Consider the following 25044-nt stretch of genomic DNA (forward strand, 5'->3'; position numbering starts at 1 on the left):
GGCAAAAGTATGACCCCTGTAAATGTGCAAAAATGGGCCAAAATTGGACATTCAAATACTCTTACCTCACTTCCTGTCTATTTTAGGGTACACATATCAAAGAGGTTTTTGTTCATCTGGATGTGCTACAGGTGCCACACAATTTTCGTAGCCATAGGACAATCGTAGCGGGACAGGGATCCGTTAAACCTATGTAGGTGGCGCTACAGAGCCATTTTTCTGTTATCATGTATGGCGACTTTAAAATATCAAATTTTTCGCCAGGCCCGATCTGCGTGTAAAGTTTGGTGAGTTTTCGTTCATGTTTAGTGCCTCAAAAATGTGGTTGTTTGCGGAAAAGAATAATAACAAAGAAAAAGAAGAAGAAGAAGAAGAATAACTAGAGCTGCGAGCAGCTATAAAGGGCCCTCGCAACCTGGGCCACGTTGGGGTACTTGCACGTCGGGGTACTGGCACGTTGGGGTACTGTCAAATCGGACAAGGACCATCTAAAATGTTTTTGACAAGCTTTGTGAGTGCAAAAGGCCAAAGATGGTGTGCAATTCCCAAAATAAATTCAAAATGGCGGACTTCCTTTTAGGTTTAGCATACGGCTACAGAATACTTTTTGTAGGTCTTAAGCTAATAGGTATGCCTCCCAGTTTTCACAAATCTAGGTCAAGTCATCTTTAGTTGTGTATCGCTTGAATCATACAATTGGAAATGCTCCATAAAAATGCATAGAGGGCGCTATTGAGCACAACGTTGGGTTACTTGCACGTCAGGGTACTGGCACGTTGGGGTACTGTTACATGGAACAAGGACCATTTAAAATGTTAGTTTTTTCCATGCCTTGTCTGTGCAAAGTTTAATGAAAGAGGCCAAAAATGATGTATAATTCCCAAAATAAAATCAAAATAGCGGACTTCCTCTTTGGTTTGGCAAATGGCTACATAATACTTTTTTGTAGGTATTAGGCTGATAGGGGTCTGTCCTAATTTTCACAAATCTAGCAGAATCATACAATCGGAAATACTTCATAAAAATGTCTAGAGGGCGCTATTTATTGCAAATTGCACAATAAATCTCTAAAAATTCATGTTCATGACAAGTCTGATGTGTTTGCAAAGTTTCATAAGTTTTCACACATGTATAGATAAAAAAACAAAGCAGCACTTCACTTGGCAAACTGCATCGCTATAGCAGCAGCGTGCGACAAAATAAAAAACTTTTGATAACTTTGCATCTTAAACATCTTAAGATGAAACACACCAAGTTTGAAGACGGTCGGATGAACTTTGTACGAGGAGTTCGTTAAAATATGACAACTGAAAAAGGCCACAAAAAATGGCAACAAATCCCATCGTAAATCAAAATGGCAGACTTCCTGTTTGGTTTATCACATGGTTCCAAGAGACTTTTTTGTACATCGTGGGCTCTTATGTATGCCTGCAAATTATCATCGCGCTAGGTGAAACGTACAACCGGGAATGCTTCGTTAAAGAGGAGTTTTCTAGCTCAAAATGTGATGCCCGGCCCCTGGGGGACTTCCTGTTGGGTTTAGCACATGGCACCAAGAGACTTTTTTGTACACTGTGGGCTGTTACATATGTCTACAATTTTTTGTAGCTCTAGCTACTTCGTACAACTGGGAATGCTTCATTAAGAGGGATTTTTTTCCTTTGCAAAAAGTGCATGCCACGACAACAGCGTGCGACGAAATAAAGAGCTTTCAATAACTTTTCATCCTCAACATCTTAAGATGAGTCACACCAAGTTTGAAGATGATCGGATAAACTCTGTAGGAGGAGTTCGTTAAAATATGACCCCTATGAAATGGCCCAAAAAATGGCAACACATTCCAAAGTAAATCAAAATGGCGGACGTCCTGTTAGGTTTAGCATATGGTTCAAAAAGAGTTTTTTGTACCTCGAGGGCTGTTATATACCTCTACAAATTTTGGTAACTCTAGGTGAAACGTACAGCCGGGTATGCTTTGTTAAAGAGGAGTTTTTTTAGCTTAAAATGTGATGCCCGGCCCCTGGGGGACTTCCTGTTGGGTTTAGCACAGGGCACCAAGAGACTTTTTTGTACATCTTGGGCTGTTACATATGTCTACAAATTTCCGTAGCTCTAGCTGCTTCGTACAACTGGCAATGCTTCTTTAAGGATTTTTTTTTTCCTTTGCAAACAGTGCATGCCATGACAACAGCGTGCGACGAAATACAAAGCTTTCAATAACTTTTCATCTTCAACATCTTAAGATGAATCACACCAAGTTTGAAGATGATCGGATAAACACTGTAGGAGGAGTTCGTTAAAATAAGACCCCAATGAAATGGCCAAAAAAATGGCAACACGTTCCAAAATAAATCAAAATGGCGGACTTCCTGTGAGGTTTAGCATATGGTTCAAAAAGAGTTTTTTGTAGGTCATAGCCTGTTACATATGTGTACAAATTTTCGTAGCTCTAGATTAAACGTACAACCGGCAATGCTTCATGAAGTAAGAATTTTTAAACTCTAAATTTGATGCGTCGCCGACGTCATATAGTATATCAAAAACTTTAGATTTTTTACAATGATGTTGTCCCAGGTGTTGAGATGGTCCATCCCAAGTTTGAAGTTAATCGGGTTAACCGTGTAGGAGAAGCGGGCAAAAGTATGACCCCTGTAAATGTGCAAAACTGGGCCAAAATTGGACAGTTAGATGATCATACCTCACTTTCTGTCTATTTTAGGGTACACACATCAAAGAGGTTTTTGTTCATCTGGATGTGCTACGGGTGCCACACAATTTTCGTCGCCATAGGACGATCGTAGCGGGACAGGGATCCGTTTAACCTATGTAGGTGGCGCTATGGAGCCATTTTTCTGTTATTATGTATGGCGACTTTAAAATATCAAATTTTTCGCCAGGCCTGATGTGCGTGTAAAGTTTGGTGAGTTTTCGTTCACGTTTAGCGTCTCAAAAATGCGATTGTTTGCGGAGAAGAATAATAATAAGAATAATAATAATAAGAATAATAATAAGAAGAATTCCTACAAAAACAATAGGGCCTCGCAGCGGCACCGCCGCCGCCGCTGCTCGGGCCCTAACTAGAGCTGCGAGCAGCTATAAAGGGCCCTCGCAACCCGGGCCACGTTGGGGTATTTGCACGTCGGGGTACTGGCATGTTGGGGTACTGTCAAATAGGAAACCATCTAAATTGTAAACGTTTTTGCCATGCTTTGTGTTTTTAAAGTTTCATGGAAAGGCCAAAAACGATGCACAATTAACAAAATAAAATCAAAATGGATTGGCACATGGCTATATAGAATACTTTTTGAATATATTCGGCATGCCTGCCAATATTCACACATCTAGCTGAATCATATAATCGGAAAGACTTCATAAAAATGTCTAGAGGGCGCTATTGAGCCATTTATTACAAATTGCACAACAAATCTCTAAATAAAATATTCATGTTCCAGACAGGTCTGGTGTGTGTGCAAAGTTTTGTGAGTTTTCACCCATATTTAGACTCTCAAAAAGCATTTTTCTTCACAAACAATGCATGGCTACAGCAAAGGCGTGTGACAAAATAAAAAAATTCAATAACTTTTCATCTTAAATATCTTAAGATGAAACACGCCAAAGAATGAAGACGATCTGATAAGTTCTGTTGAAAATATGACCCCTATAAAAGGCCCCAAAAAATGGCTACAAATACCAAAGTAAATCAAAATGGCAAACTTCCTTTTTGATTCAGCATATGGCTTGAGAAACCTTTTTGTAAGTCTTAGGCTGATAGGTATCCCAATTTTTACAAATCTAGCTGAATCATAAAACACAAAACATTTGCAAAAGCTTCATAAAAATGTCTAGAGGGCGCTATTGAACCATTTATTGCAAATTGAATAAGAAATCTCTAAAATATTCATGCTGATGACAAGCCTGATGTGTGTGTAAAGTTTCATGAGTTTTTGCACATGTTTAGACCCAAAAAAAAAAAGCAGCATTTTACTTGGCAAACAATGCATCGCCATGACAACGGCGTGCGACAAAATAAATAACTTTCGATAACTTTGCATCTTAAACATCTTAAGATGAAGCACACCAAGTTTAAAGACAGTCGGATAAATTTTGTAGAAGGAGTTCGTTAAAATATGACCCCTAAAAAAGGCCACAAAAAATGGCTACAAATCCCAACGTAAATCAAAATGGTGGACTTCCTGATTGGTTTAGCATATGGCTCCAAGGGACTTTTTTGTACATCCTGAGCTCTTATGTTTGCCTGCAAATTATCATAGCTTTAGGTGAAACGTACAACCGGGAATGCTTTGTCTGTTTAATCAAAACGCAAAATATCGTGTGCAATTCGATGCATTGCTATGTCAACAGCGTGTGACAAAATAAAAAACTTTCGATTACTTTGCATCTTAAACATCTTAAGATGAAACATACCAAGTTTGAAGACAGTCGGATAAATTTTGTAGGAGGGGTTCGTTAAAATATGACCCCTGAAAAAGGCCACAAAAAATGGCAACAAATCCCATCATAAATCAAAATGACTTCCTGTTTGGTTTAGCACATGGTTCCAAGAGACTTTTTTGTACATCGTGGGCTCTTATGTATGCCTGCAAATTATCATAGCGCTAGGTGAAACGTACAACCGAGAATGCTTCGTTAAAGAGGAGTTTTTTAGCTCAAAATGCGATGCCCGGCCCTTGGGGGACTTCCTGTTGCGTTTAGCACATGGCACCAAGAGACATTTTTGTACATCCTGGGCTGTTACATATGTCTACAATTTTTCGTCGCTCTAGCTGCTTCGTACAACTGGGAATGCTTCATTAAGAAGGATTTTTTTCCTTTGCAAAAAGTGCATGCCACGATAACAGCGTGTGACGAAATAAAAAACTTTCAATAACTTTTCATTTTCAACATCTTAAGATGAATCACACCAAGTTTGAAGATGATCGGATAAACTCTGTAGGAGGAGTTTGTTAAAATATGACCCCTATGAAATGGCCAAAAAAAATGGCAACACATTCCAAAGTAAATCAAAATGGCGGACGTCCTGTTAGGTTTAGCATATGGTTCAAAAAGAGTTTTTTGTACCTCGAGGGCTGTTATATACCTCTACAAATTTTGGTAACTCTAGGTGAAACGTACAGCCGGGTATGCTTTGTTAAAGAGGAGTTTTTTTAGCTCAAAATGTGATGCCCGGCCCCTGGGGGACTTCCTGTTGGGTTTAGCACAGGGCACCAAGAGACTTTTTTGTACATCTTGGGCTGTTACATATGTCTACAAATTTCCGTAGCTCTAGCTGCTTCGTACAACTGGCAATGCTTCTTTAAGGATATTTTTTTTCCTTTGCAAACAGTGCATGCCATGACAACAGCGTGCGACGAAATACAAAGCTTTCAATAACTTTTCATCTTCAACATCTTAAGATGAATCACACCAAGTTTGAAGATGATCGGATAAACACTGTAGGAGGAGTTCGTTAAAATAAGGCCCCAAAGAAATGGCCAAAAAAATGGCAACACGTTCCAAAATAAATCAAAATGGTGGACTTCCTGTTAGGTTTAGCATATGGTTCAAAAAGAGTTTTTTGTAGGTCATAGTCTGTTACATATGTGTACCAATTTTCGTAGCTCTAGATTAAACGTACAACCGGCAATGCCTCGTGAAGTAAGAATTTTTAAACTCTAAATTTGATGCGCCGCCGCCGTCATATAGTATATCAAAAACTTTTCATTTTTCACAATGATGTTGTCCCAGGTGTTGAGATGGTACATCCCAAGTTTGAAGTCAATCGGGTTAACCGTGTAGGAGAAGCGGACAAAAGTATGACCCCTGTAAATGTGCAAAAATTGGCAAAAATTGGACATTTAAATACTCATACCTCACTTTCTGTCTATTTTAGGGTGCACACTTCAAAGAGGTTTTTGTTCATTGGGATGTGCTACAGGTGCCACACAATTTTCATAGCCGTCGGACAATCGTAGCGGGACAGGGATCCGTTTAACCTATGTAGGGGGCGCTAAGGAGCCATTTTTCTGTTATCATGTATGGCGACTTTAAAATATCAAATTTTTCGCCAGGCCTGATGTGCGTGTAAAGTTTGGTGAGTTTTCGGTCACGTTTAGTGTCTCAAAAATGTGATCGTTTGCGGAGAATAATAATAATAATAATAACTAGAGCTGCGAGCAGCTATAAAGGGCCCTCGCAACCCGGGTCATGTTGGGGTACTTGCACGTCGGGGTACTGGCACGTTGGGGTACTGTCAAATCGGACAAGGACCATCTAAAATGTTTTTGACAAGCTTTGTGAGTGCAAAAGGCCAAAGATGGTGTGCAATTCCCAAAATAAATTCAAAATGGCGGACTTCCTTTTAGGTTTAGCATACGGCTACAGAATACTTTTTGTAGGTCTTAAGCTAATAGGTATGCCTCCCAGTTTTCACAAATCTAGGTCAAGTCATCTTTAGTTGTGTATCGCTTGAATCATACAATTGGAAATGCTCCATAAAAATGCATAGAGGGCGCTATTGAGCACAACGTTGGGTTACTTGCACGTCAGGGTACTGGCACGTTGGGGTACTGTTACATGGAACAAGGACCATTTAAAATGTTAGTTTTTTCCATGCCTTGTTTGTGCAAAGTTTAATGAAAGAGGCCAAAAATGATGTATAATTCCCAAAATAAAATCAAAATAGCGGACTTCCTCTTTGGTTTGGCAAATGGCTACATAATACTTTTTTGTAGGTATTAGGCTGGCAGGAGAGAGCCCCATCTTTTGGTACGCCCCCGAGTCGCTGACGGAGAGCAGGTTCTCCGTGGCATCGGACGTGGGGTGCTTTTGCGTGGTGCTCTATGAACTCTTCACCCACAGCGTCCTAATTTTCACAAATCTAGCAGAATCATACAATCGGAAATACTTCATAAAAATGTCTAGAGGGCGCTATTTATTGCAAATTGCACAATAAATCTGTAAAAATTCATGTTCATGACAAGTCTGATGTGTTTGCAAAGTTTCATGAGTTTTCAGACATGTATAGATAAAAAAACAAAGCAGCACTTTACTTGGCAAACAATGCATCGCTATAGCAGCAGCGTGCGACAAAATAAAAAACTTTCGATAACTTTGCATCTTAAACATCTTAAGATGAAACACACCAAGTTTGAAGACGGTCGGATGAACTTTGTACGAGGAGTTCGTGAAAATATGACCCCTGAAAAAGGCCACAAAAAATGGCAACAAATCCCATCGTAAATCAAAATGGCGGACTTCCTGTTTGGTTTAGCACATGGTTCCAAGAGACTTTTTTTGTACATCGTGGGCTCTTATGTATGCCTGCAAATTATCACCGCGCTAGGTGAAACGTACAACCGGGAATGCTTCGTTAAAGAGGAGTTTTCTAGCTCCAAATGTGATGCCCGGCCCCTGGGACACTCCTGTTGGGTTTAGCACATGGCACCAAGAGACTTTTTTGTAAATTGTGGGCTGTTACATATGTCTACAAATTTTTGTAGCTCTAGCTACTTCGTACAACTGGGAATGCTTCATTAAGAAGGATTTTTTTCCTTTGCAAAAAGTGCATGCCACGACAACAGCGTGCGACGAAATAAAGAGCTTTCAATAACTTTTCATCCTCAACATCTTAAGATGAGTCACACCAAGTTTGAAGATGATCGGATAAACTCTGTAGGAGGAGTTCGTTAAAATAAGACCCCTACGAAATGGCCCAAAAAATGGCAACACATTCCAAAGTAAATCAAAATGGCGGACGTCCTGTTAGGTTTAGCATATGGTTCAAAAAGAGTTTTTTGTACCTCGAGGGCTGTTATATACCTCTACAAATTTTGGTAACTCTAGGTGAAACGTACAGCCGGGTATGCTTTGTTAAAGAGGAGTTTTTTAGCTCAAAATGTGATGCCCGGCCCCTGGGGGACTTCCTGTTGGGTTTAGCACAGGGCACCAAGAGACTTTTTTGTACATCTTGGGCTGTTACATATGTCTACAAATTTTCGTAGCTCTCGCTGCTTCGTACAAATGGGAATGCTTCTTTAAGGATATTTTTTTTCCTTTGCAAACAGTGCATGCCATGACAACAGCGTGCGACGAAATACAAAGCTTTCAATAACTTTTCATCTTCAACATCTTAAGATGAATCACACCAAGTTTGAAGATGATCGGATAAACACTGTAGGAGGAGTTCGTTAAAATAAGACCCCAATGAAATGGCCAAAAAAATGGCAACACGTTCCAAAATAAATCAAAATGGCGGACTTCCTGTGAGGTTTAGCATATGGTTCAAAAAGAGTTTTTTGTAGGTCATAGCCTGTTACATATGTGTACCAATTTTCGTAGCTCTAGATTAAACGTACAACCGGCAATGCTTCGTGAAGTAAGAATTTTTAAACTCTAAATTTGATGCGTCGCCGCCGTCATATAGTATATCAAAAACTTTAGATTTTTTACAATGATGTTGTCCCAAGTGTTGAGATGGTCCATCCCAAGTTTGAAGTCAATCGGGTTAACCGTGTAGGAGAAGCGGGCAAAAGTATTACCCCTGTAAATGTGCAAAACTGGGCCAAAATTGGACATTCAGATGATCATACCTCACTTTCTGTCTATTTTAGGGTACACACATCAAAGAGGTTTTTGTTCATCTGGATGTGCTACGGGTGCCACACAATTTTCGTCGCCATAGGACAATCGTAGCGGGACAGGGATCCATTTAACCTATGTAGGTGGCGCTATGGAGCCATTTTTCTGTTATCATGTATGGCGACTTTAAAATATAAAATTTTTCGCCAGGCCTGATGTGCGTGTAAAGTTTGGTGAGTTTTCGTTCACGTTTAGCGTCTCAAAAATGCGATTGTTTGCGGAGAAGAAGAATAATAATAACTAGAGCTGCGAGCAGCTATAAAGGGCCCTCGCAACCCGGGCCACGTTGGGGTATATGCAAGTCGGGGGACTTGCACGTTGGGGTACTGTTAAATAGACAAGGACCATGGAAAATAGAAATGCATTTGCCGTGCCTTGTGTGTAAAAAGGTGCAGTAAAAGGCCAAAAATGATGCACAATTCCCAAAATAAATTCAAAAGTGTGGACTTTCTGATGTGTGTGCAAAGTTTCATGAAAAGTCGCTCGTTTGATATTCAAAACCAGCATCTGTTCATTTGAAAACATTGCATGGCACAGAGATGGTGTGTGATCAAATAAAAAGCTTTTTGATGACTCTTAATGTGGTGTCGCTGTGCAACACATATGTATTCATGACATAGTGAAGTATTGTGACAGTTTTGTAGGGTCCAGCAAACAGTAAATGTGTGACAGTTATTCAAGAAAAAATGTAGCTTTGAAGCAGGCTAACCAATGACATCATCTAAAGGGGAAAAAAGCACATGAGCAAGCATAGGTATAAGTAGAGGAGAAAAAGAGATGAAAGAAGTGCGAGAGATGGAACAGGAGAGGAATGCAGCTGTTTATGTATAGCTGTTGTAACAGGACAGATTAAATAACACTTTAACCTGGGGTTAACAGCGCCCTAGGACAGATAAACTCTTTAGTGTAAAAGTTTTCTGGGACAGATGAATCCCTTGGGGTCAAAGAGTTTGGGTTAGCACATAGTCTGTCTTAGGATAATGTAACCTCCATGGATGAATTAGTCCTAGGACGCTTTGACCTGCGGGCTAAAACTTCAGGGGGGTTAACCTGTCCTGTTATATTGTGATCATCGTCTTCGTGCATGTCCTCAGTGGCTTCTTCTGTCTGTGTGGCAGCATTTGATACATCTGTAGAACAAAAAAGAATGAAGAATCATGTTAGATCTGTGAAGTTTGGTTGTCTTAGGTGTAGTTTACAGAACAGTCGTGTGCATATTTTTAGCATGGTAGTGTCTTAATACAAATGCATATTATGTAATGCACTGTATATGGATATTACAGACGTAATATTTGACGGTGATCTTATATTCATAGTTTTTGCCCGTTAATAAATAATATAGCTAGTAAGTAATAAGACACGCAAAAATGGTATAGTTGAATCCTCTGGGTCAAAAAGCAATGTTTTAGGATTGTGTGATGAAATGATGAATAAAAGTAAGGATACGACAGGTACATAAATGGTTATGTAAGTGTAAAATTTGGCATGGTGTGTCCAGATACATGCAGGATAAGTATAAAATATTATGGTGTGTGATTGATTTTTTCTTAGTAAAAATTAGTATTGTAATGGTCAAGTCACATTATGTCCAAACATTTTTTTTTTAAAAATCTATGGTATAGAAACATCATAATCAGGGGCAAAGACATAAACATAATAATAGTAATTAATAATGATAGAATTTAAATACAATCTTTTCCATGAATATGTCAGTTATTTTGAGAAGATACAGAAAAAAAAGAACTTTGAAGTGTCTATCAGTGGATGAAAGAGGGCAAGATCACAGCATAGCTACATGATATCAGTCACATTTGAAAGTAATCAAGTGTAGTATGTATTCACATTATATACATTGAGAAATTGCGGCTCAATAATCAGTCAGTGTTTTAGTTAACAGTCCAATGTTACCTTCAAGATATTCCTAACAGAAAAAAAGGAACGTGCATTAACAAAAAAATGTAAAAATGTCCATTGTCAAACATGTCATTCATTATACACAATGTGTAGGATGGGGATGCTTGCTGTGTTAGTGTTTGTGTGTCTTCCATGTCATATAGCTTACCATCACGGACAAATGCATCACATGCATCCTTTATAACCAATGCAGTCTGGAGTTCTTTCACAAGCTTGGTTTTGAAGTCTATCTGTTTTTCAAGTGCTCGATTGACTCGAGTCACATGGACTAGTTGGTTCATTTGGGAATGAAGATCAAGGCTGCGCTGGTATAAGTCGTTGCGACTGGAAGCATGATCAATGCATGCATACTGTAATGACAAAGCATTCAATGAAAATCAGTCATGTTAGATTCCATGATTCTAAATAGCAGAGGTAACGTGTTGGTGCAAAACGTTGTGGTCGTGTTGCATGTTACTCAATGGCTGTGTGTGTCAAAACGAGTTTATTTGAAAGAATATACAAATATATACACACGGACATATATATTTATACAGTATAACAGTACCGCATGTATTGGTTTTAAGGAAAGAGTTGAAAAGCAGTGTTCAGAAAAAAGCATAAGACGCACAAAGTACCATTTCACTACATGTAATAAGTTGTCAAGTAGACATGTGAATTAAGTGGTTAAGATAGTGGCTACTGTGCAAGTAAGCTTCAATTGTCTCTAAAAGGTTAGCATATGTGTTCTACATGATATCAATGGCTAGACGTGCTCGTGGAGAAATATTACAAACAGAAAAACACACTAAAGGTGCCTTTAACAAACCTGTTAATAAATGAGAACTTAATACATATATGTATGGCATACTGTATATGATTGAGAAAGTTGTCCTGTTTAGTTTATGTATTGTATACTTACGGAAAAAAGTTGGCAATCTTTGCGTATGGAGATGATTAGAGGGTCTTTATCAAAAGAGAATTTGCTTGTTGATTTGTTCATGTTCTGTAGAAAAGCAAAGGAGTAGAAATAAATACAGTATCATACTTCATAAACATACAAGAAATTTGTAGCTGTATTAACCATTGTTGGTATTTGAAGTGATAATTTAGGAATAGAAGTGTAGTGATTGCAGAATTTATAGAGTGCTTACCTTGTATGACTTTGTAGATGGAAATGTCTTTTGTTGAAAGAGCTCTTTGTCTACTATATATGCAAGGACAAGCATAAGTAGGTGTGGTTATGAAGTACTTGACCATTGAAATAAAGCAGTGGTATCAAATGTATGGACCGTGGTTTGGCTCAGGCCTGCAAAGGGGTTTAATGTGGCACAAGAGATAATCTTGTAAGGTACAAAAAATAATAATAATATAATAGGTATGCCTCTGAGTTTTCACAAATCTAGGTCAAGTCAAGTCATCTTTAGTTATTTTGCGCTTGAATCATCCAATCGAAAATGCTCCATAAAAAATGTATAGAGGGTGCGATTTATTGCAAATTGCACAAGAAATCTCTAAAAATTCATGTTAATGACAAGTCTGATGTGTGTGCAAAGTTTCACGAGTTTTCACACATGTATAGATAAAAAAAAACAAAGCAGCACTTTACTTGGCAACCAATGCATCGCTATAGCAGCAGCGTGCGACAAAATAAAAAACTTTCGATAAATTTGCATCTTAAACATCTTAAGATGAAACACACCAAGTTTGAACACGGTCGGATGAATTTTGTAGGAGGAGTTAAAATATGACCCCTAAAAAAGGCCACAAAAAAAGGCTACGAATCCCATCATAAATCAAAATGGCGGACTTCCTGTTTGGTTTAGCACATGGTTCCAAGAGACTTTTTTGTACATCGTGGGCTCTTATGTATGCCTCTAAATTATCATAGCGCTAGGTGAAACGTACAACCGGGAATGCTTCGTTAAAGAGGAGTTTTTTAGCTCAAAATGTGATGCCCGGCCCCTACGGGACTTCCTGTTGGGTTTAGCACATGGCACCAAGAGACTTTTTTGTACATCGTGGGCTGTTACATTTGTCTCCAAATTTTCGTAGCTCTAGCTGCTTCGTACAACTGGGAATGCTTCATTAAGAAGTAATTTTTTCCTTTGCAAACTGTGCATGCCACGGCAACAGCGTGCGACAAAATAAAAAGCTTTCAATAACTTTTCATCTTCAACATCTTAAGATGAATCACACCAAGTTTGGAGATGATCGGATAAACTCTGTAGGAGGAGTTCGTTAAAATAAGACCCCTATGAAATGGCCCAAAAAATGGCAACACGTTCCAAAGTAAATCAAAATGGCGGACTTCCTGTTCGGTTTAGCATATGGTTCAAAAAGAGTTTTTTGTACCTTGAGGGCTGTTACATATGTCTTCAAATATTGGTAACTCTAGGTGAAATGTACAGCCGGGAATGCTTCATTAAGTTAGAATTTTGAAACACAAAATTTGATGCCTCGCCTCTGGCGGACTTCCTGTTAGGTTTAGCATATGGCACCAACAGGCTTTTTTGTAGATCATAGTTTGTTACATATGTGTACCAATTTTCGTAGCTCTAGATTAAACGTACCACCGGCAATGCTTCGTTAAGTAAGAATTTTGAAACTGTAAATTTGATGCCCCGCCACCGTCATATAGTATGTCAAAAACTTTAGATTTTTTACCATGATGTTGTCCCAGGTGTTGAGATGGTACAGCCCTAGTTTGAAGTCAATCGGGTTAACCGTGTAGGAGAAGCGGGCAAAAGTATGACCCCTGTAAATGTGCAAAAATGGGCCAAAATTGGACATTCAAATACTCATACCTCACTTCCTGTCTATTTTAGGGTACACATATCAAAGAGGTTTTTGTTCATCTGGATGTGCTACAGGTGCCACACAATTTTCGTAGCCATAGGACAATCGTAGCGGGACAGGGATCCGTTAAACCTATGTAGGTGGCGCTACAGAGCCATTTTTCTGTTATCATGTATGGCGACTTTAAAATATCTAATTTTTCGCCAGACCCGATCTGCGTGTAAAGTTTGGTGAGTTTTCGTTCATGTTTAGTGCCTCAAAAATGTGGTTGTTTGCGGAAAAGAATAATAACAAAGAAGAAGAAGAATAATAATAACTAGAGCTGCGAGCAGCTATAAAGGGCCCTCGCAACCCGGGCCACGTTGGGGTATTTGCACGTCGGGGTACTGGCATGCTGGGGTACTGTCAAATAGGAAACCATCTAAATTTTAAACGTTTTTGCCATGCTTTGTGTTTGTAAAGTTTCATGGAAAGGCCAAAAATGATGCACAATTAACAAAATAAAATCAAAATGGATTGGCACATGGCTATATAGAATACTTTTTGAATATATTAGGCATGCCTGCCAATATTCACACATCTAGCTGAATCATATAATCGGAAAGACTTCATAAAAATGTCTAGAGGGCGCTATTGAAGCATTTATTGCAAATTTAATAAGAAATCTCTAAAATATTCATGCTTATGACAAGCCTGATGTGTGTGTAAAGTTTCATGAGTTTTTGCACATGTTTAGACCAAAAAAAAAAGCAGCATTTTACTTGGCAAACAATGCATCGCCATGAAACGGTGTGGGACAAAATAAATAACTTTCGATAACTTTGTATCTTAAACATCTTAAGATGAAGCACACCAAGTTTGAAGACAGTCGGATAAATTTTGTAGGAGGAATTCGTTAAAATATGACCCCTAAAAAAGGCCACAAAAAATGGCTACAAATCCCAACGTAAATCAAAATGGCGGACTTCCTGTTTGTTTTGGAAGATGGTTCCAAGAGACTATTTTGTACATCGTGGGCTCTTATGTATGCCTCTAAATTATCATAGCGCTAGGTGAAACGTACAACCGGGAATGCTTCGTTAAAGAGGAGTTTTTTACCTCAAAATGTGATGACCGGCCCTTACGGGACTTCCTGTTGGGTTTAGCACATGGCACCAATAGACTTTTTTGTACATTGTGGGCTGTTAAATTTGTCTCCAAATTTTCGTAGCTCGAGCTGCTTCGTATAACTGTGAATGCTTCATTAAGAGGGAATTTTTTCCTTTGCAAACTGTGCATGCCACGGCAATAGCGTGCGACGAAATAAAAAGCTTTCAATAACTTTTCATCTTCAACATTTTAAGATGAATCACACCAAGTTTGGAGATGATCGGATAAACTCTGTAGGAGGAGTTCGTTAAAATAAGACCCCTATGAAATGGCCCAAAAAATGGCAACACGTTCCAAAGTAAATCAAAATGGCGGACTTCCTGTTCGGTTTAGCATATGGTTCAAAAAGAGTTTTTTGTACCTTGAGGGCTGTTACATATGTCTTCAAATGTTGGTAACTCTAGGTGAAATGTACAGCCGGGAATGCTTCATTAAATAAGAATTTTGAAACACAAAATTTGATGCCTCGCCTCTGGCGGACTTCCTCCTTCAGGAACAATAGGGACCTCGCAGCGGTCGCTGCTCGGGCCCTAATAATAAGAATTCCTTCAGGAACAATAGGGACCTCGCAGCGGTCGCTGCTCGGGCCCTAATAATAAGAATTCCTTCAGGAACAATAGGGACCTCGCAGCGGTCGCTGCTCGGGCCCTAATAATAATAATAAGAATTCCTACAAAAACAATAGGGCCTCGCAGCGGCACCGCCGCCGCCGCTGCTCGGGCCCTAATAAGAATTCCTTCAGGAACAATAGGGACCTCGCAGCGGTCGCTGCTCGGGCCCTAATAATAACTAGAGCTGCGAGCAGCTATAAAGGGCCCTCGCAGCCCGGGCCACGTTGGAGTCCTTGCACGTTGGGGTACTTGCACGTTAGGGTACTGGCACGTTGGGGTACTGGCATATTGGAAGCAAAATTTCTTTGAAAATGGCATAATAAACGTTTACATGTAGAATATTTTTTTTGCCAGTGTGTGTCAAGCTCAACGGGTTTTGGTGATTGTTAAGACCTGCAAAAATCAGCGTCCTTTTTTATTTTTAGGCAATGAGTTGCCCTGATTGGTATTTTTTGTAAAAGTGTATATATACATCATCGCTCGTTGTACTCATTGCACAATGTTACTTTTATTGTCCAAAGGGGCAATCAAAAATGAATAAAACAAAATGGAAACGTACATACGTTTGGATCGGTGTGAAGCCAGTGAACAATTTGAGTGGTGGAAACTAAAAGAATATTCAGAAATGACTTAGTCATCACACTTAGAATGAGTTTACATTTTTTTGTACAAAATACCGTATGTGTTTTTTTTTTTTTTTATATAAGCCTCAAGGGCTAGGTGGCGCTGTATTTATAACTGAATGTTGTCATCGAGATACCTTCAGGCCTTGATTATAAGCATACATGTCAAGTGTGGGATTTTTTTTGGAGCATGTACCGTGGAGTTATTAAGCATATCCTTCATTCACGATATTGCTTTTAATGTCCACAGAGGCTATCAAAAATAAATAAAAATATATATATGTTTGGCTTCCTGTTCATTTTAGCATATGGGTCCAAGAGACTTTTTTGTAGGTCTTGGGCTCCCTCATACACCTAAAAATATTCGTCGTTCTTGCTTAAACGTACAACCGGGGCTGCTTCGTTAAAAACTTCTCGGGGGCGCTATTGAGTCATTTTTGTAAAAATAGCACAATCAACAATAAAATATTGCTCATTTTACCAGGCCAGATGTGTGTGCCAAGTTTCATGAGTTTCTGTGCATGTTTAGACCCTCAAAACTGGCGTTGTTTTCTTGGCGAACAGCGTTTGTTAAAAATTTCTAGGGGGCGCTATTGAGTCATTTTTGTAAAAATAGGACAATACATGATAAAATATTGCTCATTTTGCCAGGCCAGATATGTGTGCCAAGTTTCATGAGTTTCTGCGCATGTTTAGACCCTCAAAACTGGCGTTGTTTTCTTGGCGAACAGTGCTTAGCCACGCCCACAGCGATTCGCGAAAACTCACAAACTTCGTGTTGTGACATCATGAAAGCCGAATCCCTCATCTGAGCAAATATGAGGTAGGTCCAGTTCACGTGTTTGGAGAAAAAACGTAGAAGAAAATTCGTAAGAAAAAAAATTGCCACTAGTTGGCGCTATCAGTAAGATGAAATATAAGTTCATAGATGTCTTTAGGGCTGGACTCTCATCAAATGTGTGAAATTTTGAGAAGATAGGATCATCTCGGTCAAGTTCATGCAGCTTTTATTGTCACGAAAAATCTTTAGACTTTGCGGCACCGTAGCGGCCACGCCCTTTGGCGAAAAGTTACAATATTCGGTGTGGGGCATGATCAACATCTTAAGGCTTTTCTGACCAATTTTCAACTGGATCCCTTCAACGAGCTCAGCGCAGTAGCTAAAAACGTAAAGTATGACATTTATTGTTACCACTAGGTGGCGCTATATGTATAACTGAATTTTATCATATAGACGTTTTCAGGCCGTGACTATTACATTGCCTGAGAAGTTTGAGATTTTTTGGAGCTTGAACATGGGAGTTATTAAGCATTTGCTCTTTCTGGACAAATGAAATTTTAAAGGCAATATTTGATGCCCTGCCCCCGTCATATAGTATTTCAAAAAGGCAAGATGTTTTGCCCAGTTGTTCTCTCAGGTCTTGAGATGATAAATGCCAAGTTTGAAGTCAATTGGATGAAAAATGTTTGCAAAGGGGGAAAAAGCATGACCACAGTGAATGTGCCAAAATAGGCCAAAATTGGACATTAAAAAATTCATAGCTCACTTCCTGTACATTTTAGCTACATGGTCCCAATAGACTTTTTTGTGCGTCTCGGGGTGCTACACGTGCCTGCCAATTTTTGTTGCTCTAGCTCAAACGTGCCGGGCTTGGTTTTTATTTTTCTACGCTAGGGGGCGCTATCGAGTCGCGTTGTTATGACGACTTAATAATATCAAATTTTTCGCCGGGCCTGAGGAGTGTGCAAAGTTCGGTGAGTTTTCGTGAATGTTTAGGTACCCAAAATCGCGATCGTTTGCGGAGAATAAAGAAGAAGAAGAAGAAGAAGAAGAAGAATAACTAGAGCTGCGAGCAGCTATAAAGGGCCCTCGCAGCCCGGGCCACGTTGGGGTCCTTGCACGTTGGGGTACTTGCACGTTGGGGTACTGGCACGTTGGGGTACTGGCATATTGGAAGCAAAATTTCTTTGAAAATGGCATAATAAACGTTTACATGTAGAATATTTTTTTTGCCAGTGTCTGTCAAGCTCAACGGATTTTGGTGATTGTTCAGACCTGCAAAAATCAGCGTCCTTATTTATTTTTAGGCAATGAGTTGCCCTGATTGGTATTTTTTTGTAAAAGTGTATATACACATCATCTCTCGTTGTACTCATTGCACAATGTTTACTTTTATTGTCCAAAGGGGCAATCAAAAATGAATAAAACAAAATGGAAACGTACATACGTTTGGATCGGTGTGAAGCCAGTGAACAATTTGAGTGGTAGAAACTAAAAGAATATTCATAAATGACTTAGTTATCACACTTAGAATGAGTGTACATTTTTTGTACAAAATACCGTATGTGGGGTATTTTTTTATTTTTTTTATATAAGCCTCAACGGCTAGGTGGCGCTGTATTTATAACTGAATGTTGTCATAGAGATACCTTCAGGCCTTGATTATAAGCATACATGTCAAGTGTGGGATTTTTTTTGGAGCATGTACCGTGGAGTTATTAAGCATATCCTTCATTCACGATATTGCTTTTAATGTCCATAGAGGCTATCAAAAATAAATAAAAATATATATATGTTTGGATAAGTCTGATGCCAGTGAACATTTTGAGTGGTGGAAACTAAAAGAATATTCATAAATGACTTCGTTATCACACTTAGAATGAGTTTACATTTTTTGTACAAAATACTGTATGTGGGGTATTTTTTTTTCATGCCTCAAGGGCTAGGTGGCGCTGCATATATAACTGAATGTTGTCATAGAGATAACTTCAGGCCTTGACGATAAACACACATGTCAAGTTTGGGATTTTTTGGAGCATGTACCGGGGAGTTATCAAGCATATCCTTTTTCATTGCGAAACACAAATTTGATGCCCCGCCCTCATCATATAGTATTTCGAAAAGTCAAAATTTTTCCCCCTGTCGTTGGCTCAGGTCTTGACATGGTCCAGGCCAAGTCTTAACTCAGTCGGATGAAACGTGTAGGAGAGGTGGGCAAAAGTCTGCCCCCTGTGAATGTGCAAAAATCGTCAAAAATGGGACATTCAAAAATTCGTAGCTCACTTCCTGTTCATTTTAGCATATGGGTACAAGAGACTTTTTTGTAGGTCTTGGGCTCCCTCATACACCTGAAAATATTCGTCGTTCTTGCTTAAACGTACAACCGGGGCTGCTTCGTTAAAAATTTCGAGGGGGCGCTATTGAGTCATTTTTGTAAAAATAGCACAATCAACAATAAAATATTGCTCATTTTACCAGGCCAGATGTGTGTGCCAAGTTTCAGGAGTTTCTGTGCATGTTTAGACCCTCAAAACTGGCGTTGTTTTCTTGGCGAACAGCGCTTAGCCACGCCCACAGCAATTCGCGAAAACTCACAAACTTCGTGTTGTGACATCATGAAGGCCGAAACCCTCATCTGAGCAAATATGAGGTAGGTCCAGTTAACGTGTTTGGAGAAAAACGTAGAAGAAAATTCGTAAGAAAAAAAATTGCCACTAGGTGGCGCTATCAGTTAGATGAAATGTAAGTCAGTAGATGTCTTTAGAGCTGGACTCTCATCAAATGTGTGAAATTTTGAGAAGATAGAATCATCTCGGTCAAGTTAATGCAGCTTTTATTGTCACGAAAAATCTTCAGACTTTGCATCACCGTAGCGGCCACGCCCTTTGGCGAAAAGTTACAATATTCGGTGTGGGGCATCATCAACATCTTAAGGCTTTTCTGACCAATTTTCAACTGGATCCCTTCAACGAGCTCAGCACAGTAGCTAAAAACGTAAAGTATGACATTTATTGTAACCACTAGGTGGCGCTATATGTATAACTGAATTTTGTCATATAGATGTTTTCAGGCCGTGACTATTACGTTGCCTGAGAAGTTTGAGATTTTTTGGAGCTTGTACATGGGAGTTATTCAGCATTTGCTCTTTCTGGACAAATGAAATTTTAAAGGCAATATTTGATGCCCCGCCCCCGTCATATAGTATTTCGAAAAGGCAAAACTTTTTGCCCAGCTGTCCTCTTAGGTCTTGAGATGATAAATACCAAGTTTGAAGTCAATGGGATGAAAAATGTTTGCATAGGGGGAAAAAGCATGACCACAGTGAAAGTGCCAAAATAGGCCAAAATTGGACATTAAAAAATTCATAGCTCACTTCCTGTACATTTTAGCAACATGGTCCCAATAGACTTTTTTGTGCGTCTCGGGGTGCTACACGTGCCTGCCAATTTTCGTTGCTCTAGCTCAAACGTGCCGGGCTTGGTTTTTATTTTTCTATGCTAGGGGGCGCTATAGAGTCGCGTTGTTATGACGACTTCATAATATCACATTTTTCGCCGGGCCTGAGGAGTGTGCAAAGTTTGGTGAGTTTTCGTAAATGTTTAGGTACCCAAAATCGTGATCGTTTACGGAGAATAATAATAATAATAATAATAATAATAATAATAATAATAATAATAATAATAATAATCCGATCGAAAAACAATAGGGACCTCGCAGCGGTAGCTTCTCGGGCCCTAATAATAATAATAATAATAATTCGAACGAAAAACAATAGGGACCTCGCAGCGGTCGCTGCTCGGGCCCTAATAATTCGAACAAAAAACAATAGGGACCTCGCAGCGGTCGCTGCTCGGGCCCTAATAATAATAATAATAATAATAATAATAATTTTTACAAAAACAATAGGGACCTCGCAGCGGTCGCTGCTCGGGCCCTAATAATAATAATAATAATAATAATAATAATAATAATAACTAGAGCTGCGAGCAGCTATAAAGGGCCCTCGCAGCCCGGGCCACGTTGGGGTACTTGCACGTTGGGGTACTTGCACGTTGGGGTACTTGCACATTGGGGTACTGGCACATTGGAAGCAGAATTTCTTTGAAAATGGCATGATAAACGTGGATTTTTTTTTTTTTTGCCAGGTGTGATGAGTGTGTCAAGCTTAATGGGTTTTGGTGATTGTTAAGATCTGCAAAAATCAGCGTCTTTTTTTATTTTTAGGCAATGAGTTGCCCTGATTGGTATTTTTCGTAAAAGTATGTATACACACATCATCGCTCGTACTCATTGCACAATGTTGCTTTTATTGTCCATAGAGGCGATCAAAGAAAATGAAACTAAATAAAAAAAGTACATATGTTTGGATCGGTCTGATGCCAGTGAACACATTGAGTGGTGGAAAGTAAAAGAATATTCATAAATGACTTAGTTATCATATTTACAATGAGTTTACAATTTTTGCAAAAATACCGTAAGTGAGGCATTTTTTTTTTTATGCCTCAAGGACTAGGTGGCGCTGTATTTATAACTGAATTTTGTCATAGAGATACCTTCAGGCCTTGACTATAAATACACATTTCAAGTATGGGATTTTTTGGAGCATGTACCTGGGAGTTATTAAGCATAGCCTTCATTCACGATATTGCTTTTAATGTCCATAGAGGCTATCGAAAATACATAAAACTAAATGACAAAAATATGTATGTTTGGTTAGGTCTGATGCCAGTGAACATTTTGAGTGGTGGAAAGTAAAAGAATATTAATAAATTACTTCGTGATCACACTGAGAATGAGTTTACAATTTTTGTAAAAATACCGTAAGTGGGGTATTTTTTTTTCATGCCTCAAGGGCTAGGTGGCGCTGCATATATAACTGAATGTTGTCATAGAGATAGCTTCAGGCCTTGACTATAAAGATACATGTCAAGTTTGGGATTTTTTGGAGCATTTACCGGAGAGTTATTAAGCATATCATTTTTCATTGCGAAACACAAATTTTGATGCCCCGCCCTCATCATATAGTATTTAGAAAAGTCAAGATTTTTCTCCCTGTCGTTGGCTCAGGTCTTGACAAAGCCCAGGTCAAGTCTGAAGTCAATCGGATGAAACGTGTAGGAGAAGCGGGCAAAAGTATGCCCCCTGTAAATGTGCTAAAATCGTAAAAAATGGGACATTCAAAAATTCGTAGCTCACTTCCTGTTCATTTTAGCATATGGGTCCAAGAGACTTTTTTGTAGGTCTTGGGCTCCCTCATACACCTAAAAATTTTCGTAGATCTTGCTTAGACGTACAACCGGGGCTGCTTCATTAAAATTTTCTAGGGGGCGCTATTGAGTCATTTTTGTAAAAATAGCACAATCCAGGATAAAATATCGCTCATTTTGCCAGGCCAGATGTGTGTGCCAAGTTTCATGCGTTTCTATGCCGGTTTAGGCCCTCAAAATTGGTGTTGTTTTCTTGGCGAACAGCGCTTAGCCACGCCCACAGCGATTCGCGAAAACTCACAAACTTCGTGTTGTGACATCATGAAGACCGAAACCCTCATCTGAGTAAATATGAGGTAGGTGCAGTTAATATGGTTGGAGAAAAACATTGAAGAAAAATCGCAAGAAAAAAAATTGCCAGAAGGTGGCGCTATCAGTAAGATGAAATATAAGTTCGTAGATGTCTTAGGGGCTGGACTCTCATCAAATGTGTGAAATTTTGAGAAGATAGGATTACCTGGGTCAAGTAAAAGCAGCTTTTATTGCCACGAAAAATTACCAGACTTTGCGGCACCGTAGCGGCCACGCCCTTTGGCGAAAAGTTACAATATTCGGTGTGGAGCATGATCAACATCTTAAGGCTTGTCTGACCAATTTTCAACTGGATCCCTTCAAAGAGCTTGGCATAGTAGCTAAAAACGTAAAGTATGACATTTATTGTCACCACTAGGTGGCGCTATATATATAACAGAATTGTATCATATAGATGTTTTCAGGCCGTGACTATTAAGTTGCGTGAGAAGTTTGAGATTTTTTTTAGCTTGTTCATGGGAGTTATTCAGCATTTTGTCTTTCTGGACAAATTAAATTTTAAAATCAATATTTGATGCCCCGCCCCCGTCATATAGTATTCCAAAAAGTCAAGATATTTTGCCCAGTTGTTGTCTTGGGTCTTGAGATGATACATGGCAAGTTTGAAGTCAACTGGCTGAAAAATATTTGCAAAGGGGGAAAAAGTATGACCACAGTGAATGGGCCAAAATTGGACATTCAAAAATTCATAGCTCACTTCCTGTACATTTTAGGAAATGGCTTCCACTGACTTTTTTGTGCGTCTCGGGGTGCTACACGTGCCTGGCAATTTTCGTAGCTCTAGGTCAGGGGTGTCAAACTCATGTTAGCTCAGGGGCCGCATGGAGGAAAATATATTATCAAGTGGGCCGCATCGGGAAAATAACGGTATATAACTTAAAAACGACTGCCGTCATTTATACGCAGATTTTCGTGGACCAGCCCGAAATTACGGAGCTCAACTGTAATCATATTGTTCCGAAAAATAACACGAATGCAAATGGCATGTGGCACTTTCCGGACGTGTTAAATCGACCTGTTTTGCATATACAGTATACTGTTCCCAGAATGCATTGCGTGGTGCAGTTAATGATGTCATAAGAACGTTAATCCTTCTTATATCTATTTGTGTTACCAGTAATTGAATTTGTGACGTATTTAACACGTTTATGTCGGGGTATGAGTAAAATAATAATAATAATAATAATAATAATAATTAAACAACCCGTCGTTTAAGTTGTGTGTAAAATAATGACATCCAGGACGACGATTCCCCGTACAAAGTTGCATTGCTCATTTGAGGACTGCTTGTGAAATGACAAATTTATTTGTTTTGATTGTGGCCAGCTGATTAATTAGTCCGACATCACAATTTTTTATTTTTTTTACTTTACAAAATCATCTCGCGGGCCGGATTAAACTCATTTGCGGGCCTGATCCGGCCCGCGGGCCGTATGTTTGACACCCCTGCTCTAGGTCAAACGGGCCGGGATTGGTTTTTATTTTTCTACGCTAGGGGGCGCTATAGAGTCGCATTGTTATGGCAACGACATAATATCAAATTTTTCGCCGGGACCAAAGAGACTGCAAAGTTTGGTGAGTTTTCGTAAATGTTTAGGCCCTCAAAAATGCGATCGTTTACGGAGAAGAAGAATAATTCTTACAAAAACAAGAGGGACCTCGCAGCGATCGCTGCTCGGGCCCTAATAATAATTCGAACGAAAAACAATAGGGACCTCGCAGCGGTCGCTGCTCGGGCCCTAACTAGAGCTGCGAGCAGCTATAAAGGGCCCTCGCAGCCCGGACCACGTTGGGGTACTTGCACGTTGGGGTACTGGCACATTGGGGTACTGGCATATTGGAAGCAAAATTTCTTTGAAAATGGCATAATAAACGTTTACATGTAGAATATTTTTTTGCCAGTGTGTGTGTCAAGCTCAACGGGTTTTGGTGATTGTTAAGACCTGCAAAAATCAGCGTCCTTTTTTATTTTTAGGCAATGAGTTTCCCTGATTGGTATTTTTTTGTGAAAGTGTATATACACATCATCGCTCGTTGTACTCATTGCACAATGTTACTTTTATTGTCCAAAGGGGCAATCAAAAATGAATAAAACAAAATGGAAACGTACATACGTTTGGATCGGTGTGAAGCCAGTGAACAATTTGAGTGGTGGAAACTGATAGAATATTCATAAATGACTTAGTTATCACACTTAGAATGAGTGTACATTTTTTGTACAAAATACCGTATGTGGGGTATTTTTTTTTTTTTTATATAAGCCTCAAGGGCTAGGTGGCGCTGTATTTATAACTGAATGTTGTCATAGAGATACCTTCAGGCCTTGATTATAAGCATACATGTCAAGTGTGGGATTTTTTTTGGAGCATGTACCGTGGAGTTATTAAGCATATCCTTCATTCACGATATTGCTTTTAATGTCCACAGAGGCTATCAAAAATAAATAAAAATATATATATGTTTGGATAAGTCTGATGCCAGTGAACATTTTGAGTGGTGGAAACGAAAAGAATATTCATAAATGACTTAGTTATCACACTTAGAATGAGTTTACATTTTTTGTACAAAATACCGTATGTGGGGTATTTTTTTTTTATGCCTCAAGGGCTAGGTGGCGCTGCATATATAACTGAATGTTGTCATAGAGATAGCTTCAGGCCTTGACGATAAACATACATGTCAAGTTTGGGATTTTTTGGAGCATGTACCGGGGAGTTATTAAGCATATCCTTTTTCAGTGCGAAACACAAATTTTGATGCCCCGCCTTCATAATATAGTATTTCGAAAGGTCAAGATTTTTCCCCCTGTCGTTGGCTCAGGTCTTGACATGGTCCAGGTCAAGTCTTAACTCAGTCAGATGAAACGTGTAGGAGAAGTGGGCAAAAGTCTGCGCCCTGTGAATGTGCAAAAATTGTCAAAAATGGGACATTCAAAAATTCGTAGCTCACTTCCTGTTCATTTTAGCATATGG

General features: G+C 39.2%; 2 protein-coding genes across 2 annotated transcripts in view; one reads left to right on the plus strand and one right to left on the minus strand.

Moving 5' to 3' along the window:
* The window catches only part of lyrm2 (LYR motif containing 2), a 360856-nt gene that overhangs the window by 240265 nt on the left and 95547 nt on the right, over window positions 1–25044 (plus strand). The gene's annotated exons all lie outside the window — the stretch shown is intronic.
* On the minus strand, window positions 9196–11696 carry LOC144010858 (uncharacterized). The gene is made up of 4 exons (XM_077511371.1): window positions 11685–11696; window positions 11453–11536; window positions 10700–10901; window positions 9196–9767 (listed from the first exon to the last, which is right to left on the minus strand). Exons 2-4 carry the CDS (start codon window positions 11531–11533, stop codon window positions 9610–9612), a joined length of 441 nt encoding a protein of 146 aa, XP_077367497.1. The 5' UTR covers window positions 11534–11536; window positions 11685–11696; the 3' UTR covers window positions 9196–9609.

Source organism: Festucalex cinctus, chromosome 21 (genome assembly GCF_051991245.1).
Source record: "Festucalex cinctus isolate MCC-2025b chromosome 21, RoL_Fcin_1.0, whole genome shotgun sequence".
NCBI lineage: Eukaryota > Metazoa > Chordata > Actinopteri > Syngnathiformes > Syngnathidae > Festucalex > Festucalex cinctus.